This window comes from Polyodon spathula, chromosome 10 (assembly GCF_017654505.1).
Source record: "Polyodon spathula isolate WHYD16114869_AA chromosome 10, ASM1765450v1, whole genome shotgun sequence".
Taxonomy (NCBI): domain Eukaryota; kingdom Metazoa; phylum Chordata; class Actinopteri; order Acipenseriformes; family Polyodontidae; genus Polyodon; species Polyodon spathula.
This window is the reverse complement of record NC_054543.1, coordinates 20621058-20640452: the sequence shown is the minus strand read 5'-3', so window position 1 is coordinate 20640452 and position 19395 is coordinate 20621058. Positions and strand designations below refer to the sequence as shown.

At 35.1% G+C, this 19395-nt stretch overlaps 1 protein-coding gene across 1 annotated transcript; it reads left to right on the top strand.

Moving 5' to 3' along the window:
* Positions 1 to 10377: 10377 nt before the first annotated feature.
* On the top strand, positions 10378 to 18832 carry LOC121321427 (ventral anterior homeobox 1-like). Its single transcript, XM_041260370.1, has 3 exons — positions 10378 to 10625; positions 12839 to 13026; positions 18108 to 18832. The coding sequence occupies exons 1-3, from the start codon at positions 10409 to 10411 to the stop codon at positions 18621 to 18623; spliced, it is 921 nt and encodes a 306-aa protein (XP_041116304.1). The 5' UTR covers positions 10378 to 10408; the 3' UTR covers positions 18624 to 18832.
* The last annotated feature ends 563 nt before the right edge of the window (positions 18833 to 19395 follow it).

Below are 19395 nucleotides of genomic sequence, written 5' to 3'. Positions count from 1 at the left end.
ACTGGGGAAAATACATTCCAAAAACACAAAACAAAATTGACAGAAAGACATTCAGTAATTCTAAATTAGATGCATTGCATAAGTTACTAGAAGCTAGTTTTAAAGTACTTATTTAAAGATGTAGTGCCCCATGTAGAGACATTTACAGTAACCTGTCATTATCTAGTCTGTTTGTGTCCTATTAAATGAGAGGAAGCACAATGTTTTGTTTTGCTTTCTTGCGCTACAGTGGATCTTGGAAATAGCATGCTGTGGTTTGTAGGCGCGGAATCGAGCCTCTTTACTAACAAGAAAGGGTTACGGTTAGGGGGGAAGCTTCTGTATCTGCATCTGAAATTCCCTTTAGGGAATGTAAACCTGAGCCTGATGTCATATTAAGTAAGGTTATGACAAATGGTCAATAGGAAGAAAGAAACCCAACATAATGGCTGTTAGACACATCTTGAGGACTTAGGAGATACTGTATGATAACTCAGCAGAATTGTGTATTGCTCCAGTCTCTTTTACATTTGGAGCCATTAGATTGAATATGTGATGAAACAGGATAACATCCAGACTGAAATATTTGGATATTATAAAGTTATCTTTAAACAATAAACTGCTATTACTCCTATTTTTGTTATTTTTCTATTATTTGAATGATGACAAGAAAGGGATATCAGTTTCTGACACAGTAGAGAAGGTATCAAATGAAAAATGTGTTTATTGAAAAGGCTATTTGTCTGTGTTTTTGTGTACTTGCTTTAAACCTGATGATTTTTCTCAACGGCGTAACATTTGACTATAAATTAAATACACTAGTAGCGAGCATGATTTCTTCAAATAAGTTTTCAATGCTTCATTATGTATCATATATTAACAACAATAATGTATTATTATCATTATCATTATCTAGTAGTACAAGATTTCATGGGAGATGTTGAAATCTGTTATTTATATATATATATATATAAATTGGAAAATGAAGCCTGCATGCATTTCTTTCTGTTTATCTGTCTTCATAATCAAATAAATGGGTTCTGTGCATGAAACAGGATTGAATTGTCAATTGATCACTGATGGAGCATTTTGTAATGTAATCAGAAAAAAGCGTTGTATAGCATCACAGTTTAAAATCAGTCATTAATGTGTTCCTCAGTCACTGATTGCCTGTTAAAAGAACAGCACAACCCCTGGCTGCAGCAGGTATCATTAAATAACTGATCATCATTCTTTACCATTTGCAGCATACATATTTATTATTGGAAAACATCTTTTGTTGAATTTACACTACTGTCTAAACATGCATTGCTTTCAATTATAGTGGTTTTGAATAACATTGTTAGAATTCAGAATAGAGGAAGTATATAATTAGAGAGTAAAGATGTTGTTGCAGTTTTAGTAAATATTTACATTCTGATACACAACAGACCCTTTCCACTGCCATTGTAAAGCACTTCTAATTAATATAATTTGTGATTAATGCTATTTCTATTATTCTTGTAATCTTAGATAAAACAATATTTACATGTGAAGGTGCATATTAAGCAGGCGCTTGGAGCGTGACTGTCACAAAGCAGTCGGAGGACAGTAAATGTACATTTAAACACGATGTTGCAGTGGCAATGGGTGGGTCTTGTCCAGTGTTGCAGGGTTCTGCGATTTGAGTCACTGCACCACGTGTCTGTTTCTTGTCACAGTAAGTTGCACACCTCAGTGGATTCCATCAATCATGACCCACTCATCATGACCTGCTCTGAGTGATGAGCTAGTTGCATAGACAAGCACTATCAGATTGAAATGAAATGTAGGTATACATTTTACTACTGATGGATATTCTGTTGATGATGTCACTGTCTGTGGAATTTACAAATGCAATAAAACACACCCAACCACAAAGCATAAAGAACACATGTGGATTTTCAAACTCTGCACTTTGGAACCTTTTGGGATCAACATTCTACCATGAAGCCCCACTTGGCTTTACTTTCAATTAATTTTTAAAATCAAACAACTCAATGGACTCCATGGCATTATAACTCATAAAAGACTCTTATGTCTGAAACACCCTAAATACTTTTGTACTTACATTGCACTTTGTGTACCTTTACTATTATTTAAAATATATATATATATATATATATATATATATATATATATATATACAGTACTGGTACTGTGCAAAAGTTTTAGGTAGGTGTGAAAAAATGCTGTAAAGTAAGAATGCTTTCAAAAATAGACATGTTAATAGATTATATTTATCAATTAACAAAATGCAAAGTGAGTGAACAGAAGAAAAATCTTCATCAAATCCATATTTGGTGTGACCACCCTTTGCCTTCAAAACAGCATCAATTCTTCTAGGTACACTTGCACACAGTTTTTGAAGGAACTTGGCAGGTAGGTTGGCCCAAACATCTTGGAGAACTAACCACAGCTCTTCTGTGGATTTAGGCTGCCTCAGTTGCTTCTCTCTCTTCATGTAATCCAAGACAGACTCAATGATGTTGAGATGAGGGCTCTGTGGGGGCCATACCATCACTTCCTGGACTCCTTGTTCTTCTTTACACTGAAGATAGTTCTTAATGACTTTCGCTGTATGTTTGGGGTCGTTGTCATGCTGCAGAATAAATTTGGGGCCAATCAGATGCCTCCCTGATAGTATTGCATGATGGATAAGTATCTGCCTGTACTTCTCAGCATTGAGGAGACCATTAATTCTGACCAAATCTCCAACTCCATTTGCAGAAATGCAGCCCCAAACTTGCAAGGTACCTCCACCATGCTTCACTGTTGCCTGCAGACATTCATTCGTGTACCACTCTCCAGCCCTTCGGCGAACAAACTGCCTTCTGCTACAGCCAAATATTGCAAATTTTGACTCATCAGTCCAGAGCACCTGCCATTTTTCTGCACACCAGTTCTTGTGTTTTCGTACATAGTTGAGTCGCTTGGCCTTATTTCCACGTCGGAGGTATGGCTTTTTGGCCGCAAGTCTTCCATGAAGGCCACTTCTGACCAGACTTCTCCGGACAGTAGATGGGTGTACCAGGGTGCCACAGTTTTCTGCCAATTCTGAGCTGATGGCATTGCTGGACATCTTTCGATTGCAAAGGGAAGCAAGCATGATGTGTCTTTCATCTGCTGCAGTACGTTTCCTTGGCCGACCACTGTGTCTATGGTCCTCAACGTTGCCCGTTTCTTTGTGCTTCTTCAAAAGAGGTTGGACAGCACATCTGGAAACCCCTGTTTGCCTTGAAATTTCTGCCTGGGAGAGACCTTGCTGATGCAGTATAACTACCTTGTGCCTTGTTGCTGTGCTCAGTCTTGCCATGGTGTATGACTTTTGACAGTAAACTGTCTTCAGCAACCTCACCTTGTTAGCTGAGTTTGGCTGTTCCTCACCCAGTTTTATTCCTCCTACACAGCTGTTTCTGTTTCAGTTAAAGATTGTGTTTCAACCTACGTATTGAATTGATGATCATTAGCACCTGTTTGGTATAATTGTTTAATCATACACCTGACTATATGCCTACAAAATCCCTGACTTTGTGCAAGTGTACCTAGAAGAATTGATGCTGTTTTGATGGCAAAGGGTGGTCACACCAAATATGCACATTTGATTTAGATTTAAGCATTCTTACTTTACAGCATTTTTTCACACCTGCCTAAAACTTTTGCACAGTACTGTATATAACACTTTTAAATAATAGTAAAGGTACACAAAGTACAATGTAAGTACAAAAGTATTTAGGGTGTTTCAGACATAAGAGTCTTTTATGAGTTATAATGCCATGGAGTCCATTGAGTTGTTTGATTTTAAGAATTAATGGAAAGTAAAGCCAAGTGGGGCTTTATGGTAGAATGTTGATCCCAAAAGGTTCCAAAGTGCAGAGTTTGAAAATCCACGTGTGTTCTTTATGCTTTGTGGTTGCGTGTGTTCTATTGTAAATTCCACAGACAGTGACATCATCAATAGAATATCCATCAGTAGTAAAATGTATACCTACACGTGACAAGGTGGATTTGATCTGAATGTGCTAAACATCTTTTAGTTTCTCCAATATATAGCCAGTTGCACTTTTTGCAGATGATACAATACATAATTCCCTTATTAGTGCAGGTAAACTACATTAAAGGTGGCAGAACATTTAGGACCATGAATTTCCAGGTTTATATTTGTGTGTTTACAGGATGCACAATGAGATCTATTGCAAGGAAAAGTGCCTTTTGAAGTATTGTTTTCAGAAGGAATTGAGCTGTGGACCAAATATATGGAATAATAGATGGACTGCAGTGAATTACATTGTAATAATTGCATCAAGGGGATCAGTTATCATAAACCACAAGCACAAACCACAATAGCAAAGCTCAGTTGGTTTATGATTAATTCACCAGACCCAGAGATGCACTTATAACGTATAGTAATTCACTTCCACCTCATTTGTTATTGTTTATAATAGATGGATTCACAATATTGTATACATTATACAAAATTGCCTGAATGAAGATTGAGCTCCCCAATGACAATTTCGTGTGTCTAGTCAGATTCTGTCCTGCCTGTGGTAGGTATTTTTATATTGAAGGCAATGTTCTTTGTTTTCTTGGTCTCCCTTGAATGATTCTCTGGATTCTAGCAGGGGCGCTGTAACTAGTGGTGCTGGCTTTGCATGGCTCCCATCACATACAGAGGTTACAGTTTTGTTCAATGGCTTTCAGCAACCCCATTTTAAAAATGGTTCTAGTCTGGGGATTTAAAGCATGATGACATTTTTAGTGCATGTTTTTTTTTTTTTTTTTTTTTTTTTTAAATAAAATTGACAGTCAGCCCTTTAAAAGACGCACACACTAGTAGTTGATAAAGTCAGTACTTTTTGACGTAACACTGACTTATTATGACTTTTCTTTTAATATGGGCCAAGATACAACTAACAACGAGAGTACTTATCCACACATACACTATATATTAACCGACTGTATATATATACTATATATATATATATATATATTATAGATATATATATATATATATATATATATATTTTTTTTTTTTTTTTTTTTCAGTGACTATAGAAAGTCACACACCCCCTTAATAACTTTTTTTTCACATTCTGTTGTGTCAGAGCCTCAGAGTTTCATACATTTAAATGAGGATTTTTTTCCCACTTATCTACACACCATACTCCACACTGTTAAGGGGAAAAAAAGTTTTTCTTGAGAAAAAAAATGATACATTAAAAATATAAAACTGAAAGATAATAATTGGATAAGTCTCCACCCCCCAGAGTTAATACTTGGTGGAAGCACCTTTGGCAGCAATTACAGCTGTGAGTCTGTTGGGATAGGTCTCTACCACCTTTGTACACCTAGATTTGACAATATTTGACCATTTTTCTTTACAAAACTGTTCAAGCTCTGTAAAGTTCCTTGAGGAGCGTTGATGGACAGCAATCTTCAAGTCATGCCACAAATTTTCGATTGGATTTAGGTCGGGGCTCTGACTGGATCACTTACCTGGTACATTTACCTTTTTGTGCCTTAGCCACTCCAATGTAGCTTTGGCTGTGTGCTTTGGGTCATTGTCATGCTGAAAGGTGAACTTCTGTTCCAGTTTCAGCTTTCTTGCAGAGGGCAGCAGGTTTTCCTCAAGGACTTTTCTGTACATTGCTCCATTCATTTTCCCTTCTATCCTGACAAGTGCCCCAGTCCCTGCTGATGAGAAACATCCCCATAACAAGATGCTGCCACCACCACACTTCACAGTAGGGATGGTGTTCTTTGGGTGATGTGCTATGTTGGGTTTGCGCCAAACGCTTTGCATTTAGGCCAAAAAGTTCCATTTAAGTTTCATCACACCACAAAACTTTTTGCCACATGGCTACAGAATCTCCTGAGTGTTTTTTTTTTTTGCATACTTCAAACAGGATTCAAGATGTGCTTTCTTGAGTAATGGCTTCCTTCTTGCCACCCTACCATACAGGCCAGATTTGGGGAGTGCTTGGGATATTGTTGTCACACACACACTTTGACCATAAAAGCCTGTAGCTCTTGCAAAGTTGCTGTTGGCCTCTTGGTAGCATCTCTGATCAGTTTGGAGGGACGGCCTGATCTAAGCAGGGTCTTGGTGGTGCCAAATACCTTCCACTTCTTAATAATCGTCTTGACCCTGCTCCAAGGGATATTCAAGGCCTTTGATATTTTTTTATACTCATCCCCTGATCTGTGCCTTTCAACAACTTTGTCCCGGAGTTCTTTTGAAAGCGTCTTGGTGCTCATGGTTGAGTCTTTGCTTTGAAGTGCACTCCCCAGCAGAGGGAGCCTATAAGAACTGCTGCATTTATCCTGAAATCATGTGAATCATTATAGTTTAACACATTAGTAGTTTTATTAGCGATTTCAATTTTTATTTTTAATTTATTTTCTACACATTTCAAGAATATTTTTTTCATTTGGAAGTTATAGGGTAGGATGTGTAGATAAATGAAAAAAAGAAAAAAAATATCTAAATGCATTTAAATTCCAGGCTATAAGGCAACAAAAGGTGAAAATTTTGAAAGGGGGTGTAGACTTTCTATAGGCACTATATATATATATATATATATATAATATATATATATATATATATATATATATAGTATATATTATATGATATAAATAAAGTACTATAATTGCTGAGAAAAAAATAGTTTTTTTTATAAAGTTTTCATTGAATAATTAAAAAAATTCTACTTCATGTCAGTTGTAAATAAAATTGCAAAATAAACATATCAATGTGTCAAAGGTGCCATGAAATATATACTTACATTCTTCAAGAACTTGTTAAGTATGCTTTAAATGGCAGATCAGGCGTCTTTGACATTGTTAGCTCATGTCTCATTTTTAACATGTAAAGCTTGACAGTAATGGGTTGTGCTGTCTTGACTTTACTCGCTTGATGAAATGCCAAGCAGTCTGGAGTAATGGATTCCCTGGGGGAAAAACAATTATGTTCAAATAAGCATGGCAAAATGAAACAAATCCACACAATTACAACATGTACTGGAACCAAAAATGAGTCACACAGTTGCCCTAAATTTTGATGTCTTTTCTTTTTTTTACTATAATGTAATTGTGTAAAAAACAAAGATCCTATCTGAGCTGCATGACATGTCAGCACCTTTTTTTTACTTTTCTTCTTTAACATTGATCAATTAGATTTTATATTTTGCAGATTCTAATAAATAGTAAATTAGTGAAAACGCATTCATCATTTTTAAAGTGCGGACATTCCTTTATATTAAAAGTTGACTTTTTTTTTTTTTTTTTTTAAGGATTCATTAGTCAGTTATCAAAAAGTTGAACCGGTTAAAGCTGACTTGTGTAATAAATCAATGCATCTTCCAAGCGATTAAACACCCTATTAAAAACGTGTGATTTTCTGTTTGGTTTTAGCCTACTACCAGTGTGTACATAAAGGGTTAAGAAGTGGACAGACCCTTGCCATCTTTTAAGTTACTTTGAAGAGTATGGAAGGGGGGCCAGGGGGATGTTTTACAGGCTACACTTCCAGCCCCAGAACTAAAACTTTAATTCTAGCACCAACGATTTCCAGTTACCATACATTTCAATACCCACCAGCCAGTATCATAGTTTATAGTAAGATTCAGCTGACACTAAACACAGTCACATGGGGAATTTTTTTTTTGTTTTATTTTTTTATTTTGTTTATTTTTTTTTTTTTTTTATTATTTTATATTTTTTTTTTTTTATTTTTATAATTTTTTTTTTTTCTTTAATATTTTTGTAGTATTTTATATTTTCTCATTTCGTATTATAGTAAGATTCAGCTGACACTAAACACAGTCACATGGGGAACACTATAGAGTTTTTCTGTTTATCTAAGTACACAAGAAGAGTGTAGGCACTTTTTTTTCTAGTGTAGTATTTATATTTTCTCATTTTAATATTACCAGGATAGAAGAGGTAAAACCACATCTAATATACATTATATTATATTTACTCAGAGTGACATCAGATACATGTACGGTATACTGAAAAAGAAAATAACAACAAAATACTAAAATGTATAAGGTAAAAGTTTTATCACTTGAGGTAAAACTACTACTACTAGAAAAAAAAAAAAAAAAAACAAAGATAAAGATGATAGATAATAGTTTTAATAACTTGTTCACACGAAGGTTTTTCAGTGAAATGTATGCGACAATCCCCCTTTTACAGTGGCAAATGCGCATCACACGTATGTTTAAAGGCAAATGCGAGTAGAAACAGACACACAGACAACTTAATTTACCAAAATGTTTGTTGTTCCCCCAGAGTATTTTTTATTTTGTGTTAATGTTATGGGTGAACATTACATCAACCATTTTGAATTATTTAAAAATGTTAAGTGGTTACAGCATTATTTTTCTGTGTGTAGGTTAAATGTAGGTTGTAAAAAATGTCTGTGAAATGTCCAATCTAGTCCTTGCATTTGTGTTATTATCTTTATACACTTATTATTATTATTATTATTATTATTATTATTATTATTATTATTATTATTATTATTAGCAGTAGTAAAAGTATAGTCCCTCATTTTTTATTACTGTTGTTTTTAGTAGCAATACAGGTGTTTTCCATCACCCAATAGAATTAACTAATTTAGCTTCATTAAGTCGAATGAAACCTGCAGAATAATGTTACATTAAGATATTTAATTACTGACCACTTTGTAGTTTTCCGTACACTTAACTAACTGACAAAAACTGAAAAATGTGACATTTTGACATCTAACATTAGTTTTCCGTATACTTAACTAACTGACAAAAATTGAAAAATGTGACATTTCGAAATCTAACATGAAATACTATACTACTATTATGGCTTCTGGTAGACTTTTGCAATATAATTTTATGTCTCAATCCTAAAATTCTAGGTGCTGTAAACCTTTTGACCATAGCTACAGTAGTAGTACTCTTGTAGTAGTAGTAGTATTTGAATACACATTCTGTTTCACGGCCAGCAAACACAGTGCAAGATTTGAGCCTCCTAATATCTTTCCTCAAATTGCCCTCTAAGGTACAACTTAGAGCTAAGCAGCACCAATTGTGAGCAGCAGCCAGTTTAGTCTTTTTCTTTTCCACCTTTCTTTCAGTTTCGACAGACGGCCCCCAACACTGTGAACAGGGTTAGTGAAACATGTGGCCTTTAACCCCGCCCGAAAACCACTGCCGGGCAGCCACGCTCAAAGGATTGTTTGTTAATAGTCCAATTAGATAATTGCCATCTTTCACTCCTTTTGCTCCACATTTCCCATAAAGGAATGAATAAGAAGAGCAGTGTGAAGAGGGCTTCTGCCCTGCATGGTGACAAGAAGGGCTGGAGCATGTTCCTAGCAAGGTCATTTGCTTTAATTGAATCATTGTAACCTAATCAATGGGCTTATTGGATTACTGGTCATTGTTGCTCCCAAAGATATTGGTGATATTTTTTTTATTTAGCAGAACTTTTAGTTGAGATTTTCCATGCTGTCTGTTCCTTGCGGCTATATATGAAAAGAAGGCTGGCTTTTAATTAACCGATCTTGAAGGCTGCCAAAGAGTGCTGCTGTGAAGGTACAGCTGTAGGAACGGCTAAACCGTCTCAGGGAGAAAGAAGTGTAATATGGCTGATGCCAGTGGAGCTGCTTTTTAAATAAAAAGAGGCTGTAAAACCTGCTAAAGGGATTTCTATAAAGGAAGGCTTTTTTTTCTGAGGACGAGGAGAGGGGGTGGGCTTTCCTGGAGATGATAGCAAGCTAGAGAGCAGGTTGGCACTGGAGCTCTGAACGGGGACAGACTTAAGGCAATTAAAGTTTGTTGAGTATGGCTGGTGATGTGCTCGGGATTCCAAGATGAAGCTCCTCCAAAGTTTTCTGCTAGTCTGTGATTGTGTGTTACAGGTGGGCCAGCGAAACCAATCATTCCACTTTATTACCTGGTTAAATTCTGCTTGACTGGGAGGACTGAGCACAGCAAACCATCCATTAAGATTTGATATCTTATCCAAAACAGTTTAGTGTATTCATGAGGCAACATAAATGTGGAGGCTGCAAAATTATCGTAATCAATTGAAACAGCAAGTGTGCGCCCGTCTGTGTGACTGATTGTTTGGAGATCATCTAACAACTCGATGTGTGTGTAATAAGACAGGTATTAAATCATTGCAGAGTTACACTGGGAAGTCCATGGTCATTGGATAAGTCAGGCTGGACAACCATCACTGGGCAGCAAAACAGATGGAGGAAACATCTCCCCTCGCATAAGGAAACCATTCTCACATTTAAAAGGACCTTTAAAAAATCCCTCCTCTGGACAATATCGTGTGCAATATTCTCAAATATAGATCTCTCTCTCTTCACTCCATTATTTTTATTTTTTTGGAGCTACAGGTCTAAGAGTCTATAGGCAGCATGGATGTCAGATACAATCAGGAAGGAGAGACAAGCATTGTCATGAAGAACGGACATCAGGAGGGGAATGACAGCAAGGAATCCCAAGGAAATCTTTCAAAATCCTTCCTGAAGGAGCAGCAGGAGGCTTTCTCAGCTTCTGGGTCTTCAGAAAACTGTGAAAAAAATAAAGCTAACTCGGCAGACCCAGACTACTGCAGGAGAATACTAGTTAGAGGTGAGTGACTTTTTAAATTTTCTTTTTAGAAAGCTGCAAGGCTCTAGTATTTTACTGGTTAAAATATACGACAAAAAAAAAAAAAAAAAAAAAAGAAAAACAACTAAGTTGTTAAACGAAACAGTGACATGCGATCTATGAAAGGATTAGGGTATTTTTACGTTTTTTAACGTAATTCAATCACAGTGTAAACAGGAATAAAAATCATGGATAACGTGACTTTATTTCATTATTACGTTAAAATTAAGGACCTGGTATTTAAACATTGAAACATTTTTTTTCATTTTTTTTTTCAAACACATAATTGTTTCTTTTATATACTTTAGCAGGTTTTTTTCCAACACACTAATAGTTCATTGAAAGTGGAATTGCATGTACTCCACAGCCCCAATTACTCGTTTTTAACTGCAATGGAATTAGGTTTATAAACTGGAATTCATGTAAATGATTGATTTTAAAGATACACAGTTTCTACTGCAGCTTTTAAATAGCATGGGACTATGCCAAATAATAACGCACCCGTGTACAGTAACGCAAACAGGGTTAGAAAATAACTGCGAATTATGAAAATAAATCAATCCAAAAATGAATGTTTTAAAAAATAGTTCACAGTTTGGTAGAGATATCTGACAAATACAATTTCAAGTTAAACAGAAAACATCCATTTCAAAAGCACTTTTTTATGAGGAAAATATATTATATATATATATATTAATATATATTATAATATCTATCTATCTATTATTATAATATATAACATATATACATATAAATTCTATTATAAAATGATACACATCTTTAGCCCAGACGTAAATATTACCGTATATAAAATAGAAATATCTTGAAAGCACTACCAAAGAAATAAAATAATGGAAATATGCGTTTCTATATGTTTAGCTTCTACAAAATAATATTTTATGTAACGATTGATGAATAAAGATATATTATAATAGTGAAATACCATAATAATAAACATGGAAATACATAGATTTGATTAAATACTCACATGTAGATAAAATGTATTAAATACAACAAAAGCAAGGATTTTAGGATTTAAAATTGTTTTTGCAAACAACATTCCTTTTTTTTAGTGTAAAACTTGCCTTTAACTACAAATAATGATTTGGTGACTGACCGTGGAAGAAAGTCCTGGTATATTCTAGTTGTCAGCTCTGTTTGTACGGGTTGATGCTGGTCCGTGCGAAAATTTTACAACTCGTTCTGAATTCGAGAGCTATACGGTTCAGATTTAGGCTCGTTGACCACAACCATGTGCTACGACAAATCTACATAATATATAATAATCTATATAATATATATATATTATATATATATATATATATATAGATATATTATATATATCTAATATATAACTGTAAGCATATTATTGACATATTCGTACACTTAGTGGCACTGAAGTGCTTGTGGCTAGAGTCAGCACATTGTTGGCACGTCTTTCTTCTTGGCCTGTGTTTCATGCAGTGGAAATTCGGAGTAAAGGACACTCGACATGCAATAATGTGAATTGCAGGTGAAATGTGGATTTCTTAACCTTAGAGTGTGGAAGGCTGCTTATTGCAAAATGAAAATGTGTAGCGCTTAACCGCAATTGTCAATATAGGTTTACAGTGTATTCTGTATTTCGTTTTTTTATTTTTTATTTTCTAATGTTTTCATGTTAATATTCTATTTGAGTTTTTTTTTTTTTCATTAGGGACCAACTGGTTACAAACCAGAATGGGTTAAAAAATGAGCACAACTCACAATCATAATGTTAAAATGTATAATCCAAAATATCGACTTTACCAAACCAACGTTTTATGATCAGCAACGTTGAATTATTTATGAAATAAACTATCAAGAGGAATGGTCACACAGCAACATCTCCTTATTACAATTAATAAACACATTGTAGTAAATAATAATAATAATAATAATAATAATAATATAATAATAATAATAATAATAATCCTGGGAAGATCTTTGATTATATTTTTTGAATGTTCAAAATTCACTATAACAATATTATTTCATTTTTATTTAGCTGAAAAAAATTACAGTATTTTGCAAAAAAAAAAAAAAAAAAAAAAATCATAGTGCCGTTGTTGTTTTGGTTATTTTACCGACCTCAAGACACGGAACAGGTTTTGTTCTGCTTTGCGATTATTTGTCCCTGCACAAGAATATTGACATGACGTGATCTAATTTTCCAGATGCCAAAGGGTCGATCAGAGAGATTATTCTGCCAAAGGGTTTGGACTTGGACCGACCCAAGCGCACCAGAACCTCCTTCACAGCGGAGCAGCTGTACAGGCTCGAGGTGGAGTTCCAGCGGTGTCAGTACGTGGTGGGGAGAGAGCGCACTGAGCTGGCCAGGCAGCTCAATCTGTCTGAAACGCAGGTAATAACGCAGCTTTCCCTAATATTTTTTATTTTTGTGGAAAACACAACGTAACAATTTATTTTACAGAGGGACCGATTTACTTAGCGATGTTAACAAAAGCATACCAGCAAACCCCCCCCCCCCCCAAAAAAAAGAAAAAACACCACGCCAACAGACGTGATGGCGAGCCATTATACTGCTTAGAAATAAAGAAATAAAATAAAAACAGTATATAAATATTTACTGCCACCCCCCATTAAATTATCAAATTCTAATATAATCCATGGTTTAGATGCTTTGGAAAAATATTTTTTGAATTACACCTTTTTGCCACTACAATATTAAATTAATATTCAATTAGATGTTTTAATGTGTTATAGTTGATGGAAAATTAGCACTGTTAATGACAAGGTTTAAATAAACGTGCCATGTAAATATGAAAACAATACTTAAACCTAAATAAATAACTCATTTAAGACATGTTACTTGCTGTATTTTTAAGCCATTTATGTAGAAATTATATCTGATACTATGATGTTAAAAATGTTATAGTTTTCAATGCAAAATGTTCTAACTCACCTTGATATTATGACAATGTATGACATTTCTTCTCAACACTTTCAATTAAGTTAATAATTATTGTGTTCAAATAAAACTGAATTTGAAATCTGAATGCCATTTTTTTTTTAATTGTAGTTTAAAACATATTTTAAATTGTTGTCTTTCAGTTCATGCTTGATTGTATTGTGTATAATATGGAAACTTAATTGAAAGATACAACTAGAATGCAAAATAAAAGGAATGACTCATTTTTTTAAAACTTGAAATTAATATTTTGCTCCATAAATTCAAATTTAGATGTTTTTATTATAGTTTTAACACAAATGAATAACTGTCACACTTAGTAGCTCTGAAATCTAAAATAGGAGCATTTTAAATTGAAAAGGATGTCAGTACTTTTGAGCACCACTGTATTCTGTATAGGTCAGAACCAATAGCCGTATCTGTTACTGATATCTATGTCATATAATCTGAACAGATGGTGTACAGCATTAAAAACATTCTGCGTAGGAGCAGGATATATGTGTTTAAATACATTCAAATTACATCTAGAGTTTATTCATTTGTGTTTGTTTGTTTAAATACACATTATTACTAAAACTCATACACATTGTTTTCAGTAGAATTGCTGCTAAATACGCACATGCATTGTTACAGAAAGACCTGCACATTAACAGTTGGTGTGTAAACGAATTATTCACTTTGACTATGGCAGATGTTAATGTGGTATAAATGTCAAGACAACATTATAACACTCCTTTCTAATTTACCATGTTGTGATAAATATATTTACCTGTATGCTTGAGCACAGTCAGGTTTCCTTGAGAAGTACAGCCATTGAGTCCAAACAACACTAATAATGTGAAACTAATAAATTACATCCATGATAGGTCAAAACATTCACTTTCACTTGAAGTTATTTTAATATTAAATTAAATATTTTATATTAAAATACGATTGACTAACACCAGGTTCTCACATTTGGAGGAATGTTTATATAATAAATATAGATTGTTTTTAAAGATTTTTATCTACATTTTTTTTTTTTTTTAATGGAGCTTTGTTGAATGATTTGTGATTCTATTTTCATTATCATTGTTTTTTGAGTAAATTCAGTATCTGTTTAGATTATTTTCCTCATAAACTGATAATCAATTATGTTTATATTTCTTATGCGATGTCTGAATGCAATATTTTTGAAAATATTTGGGAAATTCTATCTAAATAATATCTAATTAATGTTTATATTTATTTAGTAGAAATATAAATAACGTACATTTGTGGGTAAGGGAAAAACTATGAATTTTGTATTATTAAAATAAGCAAATTGCCACTTAAAAATATTATTCAATTATGTTATTTTTATTGTCTTTTTTTAAAGACATACTTCTTTTGTTATACTTACTCTGGATTACGCAATGCACTAATTTACAAATTTGGTTAATTCCCAGTTAGGTTGTGTTGACAGTAAATAGTACATGCTTTACTGTATAAGGACCCTTCACCAATTCACTACCCTCAATATTTAAAGATTTTTGTCTTGTACAAGTCAGGGAAATAACCAGGGAACACTGTAGACTTCTTGCGCCAAAATAATTTTAGCAGTGCTCATTAGAAGCTGAATAATTCTATAAAAAATCTTTTATTGAAAATACCTCTATTTGCACCAATGACTACACTCAATACGAGCGGTCCTTTTCAGTATTACTGATTTTGTTGATAGCGCTCCTCTGTAAGATAACACAAACTGCAGTGTATATGTGGCACAAAAAAGTAACATTAGTAACATTTTAATGTAAGCAGGGCTTGATAAAAGAAAGCCACAATAAATCTGTTTCACGTTACAGAGTTTGTTGTATTTAAAAAATAAAAAATAAAAACATTCTTGCATTTTTACATTACAGTTTGAATGGTGGTAAATAATAACCATGCAACCATGATTACGATCAAAACCATTTACATAGTACTTCGACCCGTTTCATACCACTATGCAGCTTGACTTGCACCATGGTAACATTCCTATTGTTTTTTAATCACTGACTATCACACATTGTGGTCAGGTTTTAACAGTATTGTATTGTAGCCCTGCAAACAGATTCCCCAGCTGATCTTTCGCATCCTGGCTGATGCACTATATTTTCATACCTGTCCACACTGACTTTTCAAAATATGGGAGCTTTTGTAAACTGAAATCTTAGTGGCCTGCATTTAAGTGAATACCTACATAAGACAAAAGCAAATGTTAAAACATAGGTCCACTGTCGTTGATTTTGCAAAACAGGAAAGTATACACAGTTGGCGTTGTTACTTTCATCACACAACAAATCTAAAAGCTGAGTTTGGCACAGCACACTGACCTCGTCATCAAAGGATGAGATATGGCACCTACTTCATAAGAAAAAAAAAAACTTCAATAAGTCCATGATAAAACAAATAATTGAAAAAGTCAAAATACACAACAGCGTGGTTATTCATGACACTGCACGTATGTGGTGGAATAATAATACCACTGTCAATAACATTTCATTGTCAAATACCTTTTATTTTAAATGAACACACTATTGCTGTATATAAACATGCATGTTATCAAGCAAGCTGAATTTCTAAAGCAATGTTAAACACGTTTATGTCAGCAAACCTTTAAACAACATGTAAAGGTCTCTAGATGTGTAACTTTCTTGATTTGTGTTTTTCCTTTGGCAATGAAAGATGTTAATAATTGAAGCGCTGGTTTTCTGAGAGTCACCTGCTTTTTGGTGTTTTTGTGATCTCTCATGCTTACAACAAACACCATTCTTGCTCCAATGTCACATCTTTAAAATCAGTCCTGTATAGTTTACAGAAAGTATGCCTTTTTCTAATAGGATTCTGTGAGAATATGTTGTTGTCCAATAAGTTTGGAATTTGCATCAAGATTTAGTTATTTTTTTTTTTTTACTGCGGGGGGGGGGGGGGGGGGTGTAGGAGGAGGAGGGCTTATCGCACACACAGCTATTGTAGATGGTGAAGTATCAGCACGTTGTTTTATTCATCATTTGCTCACTGAGTGACATGCTATGGTCACTGAACTGTTGTTAAGTCAACATGGGGCCGCTAAACTAGCTGTTGTTAAACTCATCGATGAGCCTTCAGACTCACGGGCTAGAAAGCTGGTGAGATTCACTAAAACAACATGGATGCCGCCATGGAGACTGTCAATGCGGAGTGTGGGGAGACCAAATTGAATTCAACATTTTAGTCTCCACAGACGCAAATCATTTAAGAAATGGTAAATATTAGAAGTCCTACCGAATGCCATTCATTTCCCCTTCAATTTAAGTAGCCAAATCCAAAAGCAAAGACATTTGAATATAAGTTGACAGACTTTGTAAAGATGACACTATTTTTATTATCTAACCTTGGCATTTAATGGCATAGTAATTAAGTCATAAAAAAGAGTACTGCTTAGCATAAAAAATTAATTTAAAAAAACTAAAAAAACCGTCAAAACATTTGTATGAATTTACTATTAAATTTCATCAATTTTTATATAATCCCTCGCTTAGTTAAAGAATATAGAGATGCCCAAATAATAGAAACAGCATTGGTCTGTGCTATTCAGAAAAGAATAGAAAAGGACTGGAGAGAATGTAAAGCCCGATTGAGAAAACTGCGTGATAGATTTATGGAGCAAAAAAACCCTGAAGTAAAGAGTGGAGTCGGAAGCTCGTGTCCACACTTTGCTGGGAATTGCCAGTTGCTGTGTGCAGTGTGACTGCAAGTTTTTCTACAGGTGTCACTGGCATCGCATGTGTATTTCTGCATTGAAGCAATGGTCCCGATCTGTTTAACAGATAGTCAAACCTTTCACCTATCATTCTAAAAATGTCTTTATTTCTGACAACAGTGAGTCTGTTACAGCCTTGCCTGCTGTCTCAGCACAGTTTTCTCCTACTATTAGTCACCATGTTGATGTCACCAAACTGTTGTTTTAATCCCTTCACTGGAGCCTGTACTTCTGCCTCACCAGTTTCTTTGCAGCGGTGAATATAAAAGGTGTCCTATGTGAGCTTGCAATACCCACAGACTGTGCATGACTTTTGCAGAAATTAAAGGTTTGCTGACATAAACGTGTTTAACAGTAGATTTTTGAATTAAATACAGGATAAAATTTGTCTAGGTATTTGTCTGGGAGAAGTGTCCTAAAAATAAGAGCGTCCCAGCAAATAAGGGAGAGTTGACAGGTCTGTATTTTCTATTACTGACATCCAAGCAAAAAGTAGACTTGTTTACATGCAGATCCAAATACTTCTATATTACACCCCCCCCCCCCCCCCCCCCCCCCCCCGATGTTATCAAGATCCACTGCTGACCTCTAAAATGGAACCTATTGGAGTTTGGATTTAAGAAATACTAAAATAAACATAACAAATTGAATGACAATTAAAAAAAAACTGGATTGGTTACGTTTCTTTCAGCATTTCTAAATTTAAAACCATTGCCTTCTTAATAGTTATGGATGAAATATTGGAATTAACTGTTTGTTAATTTTTCTCCAGGTAAAGGTTTGGTTTCAGAACAGGCGAACCAAGCAGAAGAAGGACCAAGGCAAGGACTCTGAGTTGAGATCGGTGGTTTCAGAAACGGCCGCCACCTGCAGCGTTCTGAGGTTGCTGGAACAGGGTCGCTTGCTGCCTCCCCCAGGGTTGCCTGGACTTCTCCCCCACTGCACCAGCACTGTCCTGGGATCGGCATTGAGAGGCCCTTCCACCACCAATAACGGTACCCACTCCACTGCCTCAGGGACCGTAGGGAGCTCACCACTGCCGGCAGTGACCACCTCGGGGGCTCCGGGACTGCCCAACTCCTTACCTGGCCATGGGCTCTTCAACTTCCACATGCCCTCCCTCCTTGGCTCTGTGACCAGCCGGTTCACCTCAAACCCCTTGTCCGTGGCCGGGTCCCTGGCAGGAAACTTGCAGGAACTGTCAGCCAGATACCTGAGCTCTTCCGCCTTTGAGCCCTACTCCAGGACCAACAGTAAAGAAGCGCTGGACAAAAAAGTGCTGGACTGATCCCCTCTTCTCCTCCTCTCTGTTTGTTATTGTCGATTCCTTCAAGGGATCACTAAAATATTGCCTTTTCACATCACAAAAGGATTATTCAGACATTAATATTTTCAGATGGTAGGTTGTATGCCAGATGTGTCCTCGCCAGGCTTGATACCTAAACATGTGGTATCATTTTGTTGAAATAACTAAATGCATTACCAATTTGTTACCACAAAGAGCATGCAAGCTACAGCCATATTGAAAAAAAAAATTCAAGTATGTCTGCTTGGAAAATAATCATGGCGAGGTGAAAGGTGCTGTCCTGAACTCCATTGAAAATATTATAGTCCTTGAACAAGCCTGTAAGTAAAGGGCCCTTTTCCATCGACTGACTTCTCAGATTAGTTCTAAACCTGTGAGACCTGATTCAGCACAGCGAAAATAATTCTTAATACCATGCAATTAATTAAAACTTTTCTCCAGACATGAATTACACTGACACTCGAAATACTCACTAATGCTAGAACAGCAGGATACTGTTAACACAAAGCAGGCTGTACTTCTAATGTCAAACATATTAGGGATATAAAGAAACAAAAAAGCTAAATAAGTTTCTATCACCAAAAATCAGATGAGAATATCACCATAGGTTAAAACCTGGTCGTATCCAGGATTTGTGCCCCCCCCCCCCCCCCCCCCCCCCCCCCCCCCCCCACACACACACATATGTAATATATGTGTGTGTGTTTATATATATATATATATATAACACACACACACATATATTACATGGTAT

What these genes read in the sequence shown, in the direction of transcription:
- LOC121321427 (XM_041260370.1), top strand. Translation starts at nt 10,409, where the DNA reads ATGGATGTCAGATACAATCAGGAAGGAGAGACAAGCATTGTCATGAAG. An exon ending in CAGGAGAATACTAGTTAGAG is followed by an intron (nt 10,626 to 12,838) that starts GTGAGTGACTTT and finishes CTAATTTTCCAG; the next exon opens with ATGCCAAAGGGTCGATCAGA. An exon ending in TCAATCTGTCTGAAACGCAG is followed by an intron (nt 13,027 to 18,107) that starts GTAATAACGCAG and finishes ATTTTTCTCCAG; the next exon opens with GTAAAGGTTTGGTTTCAGAA.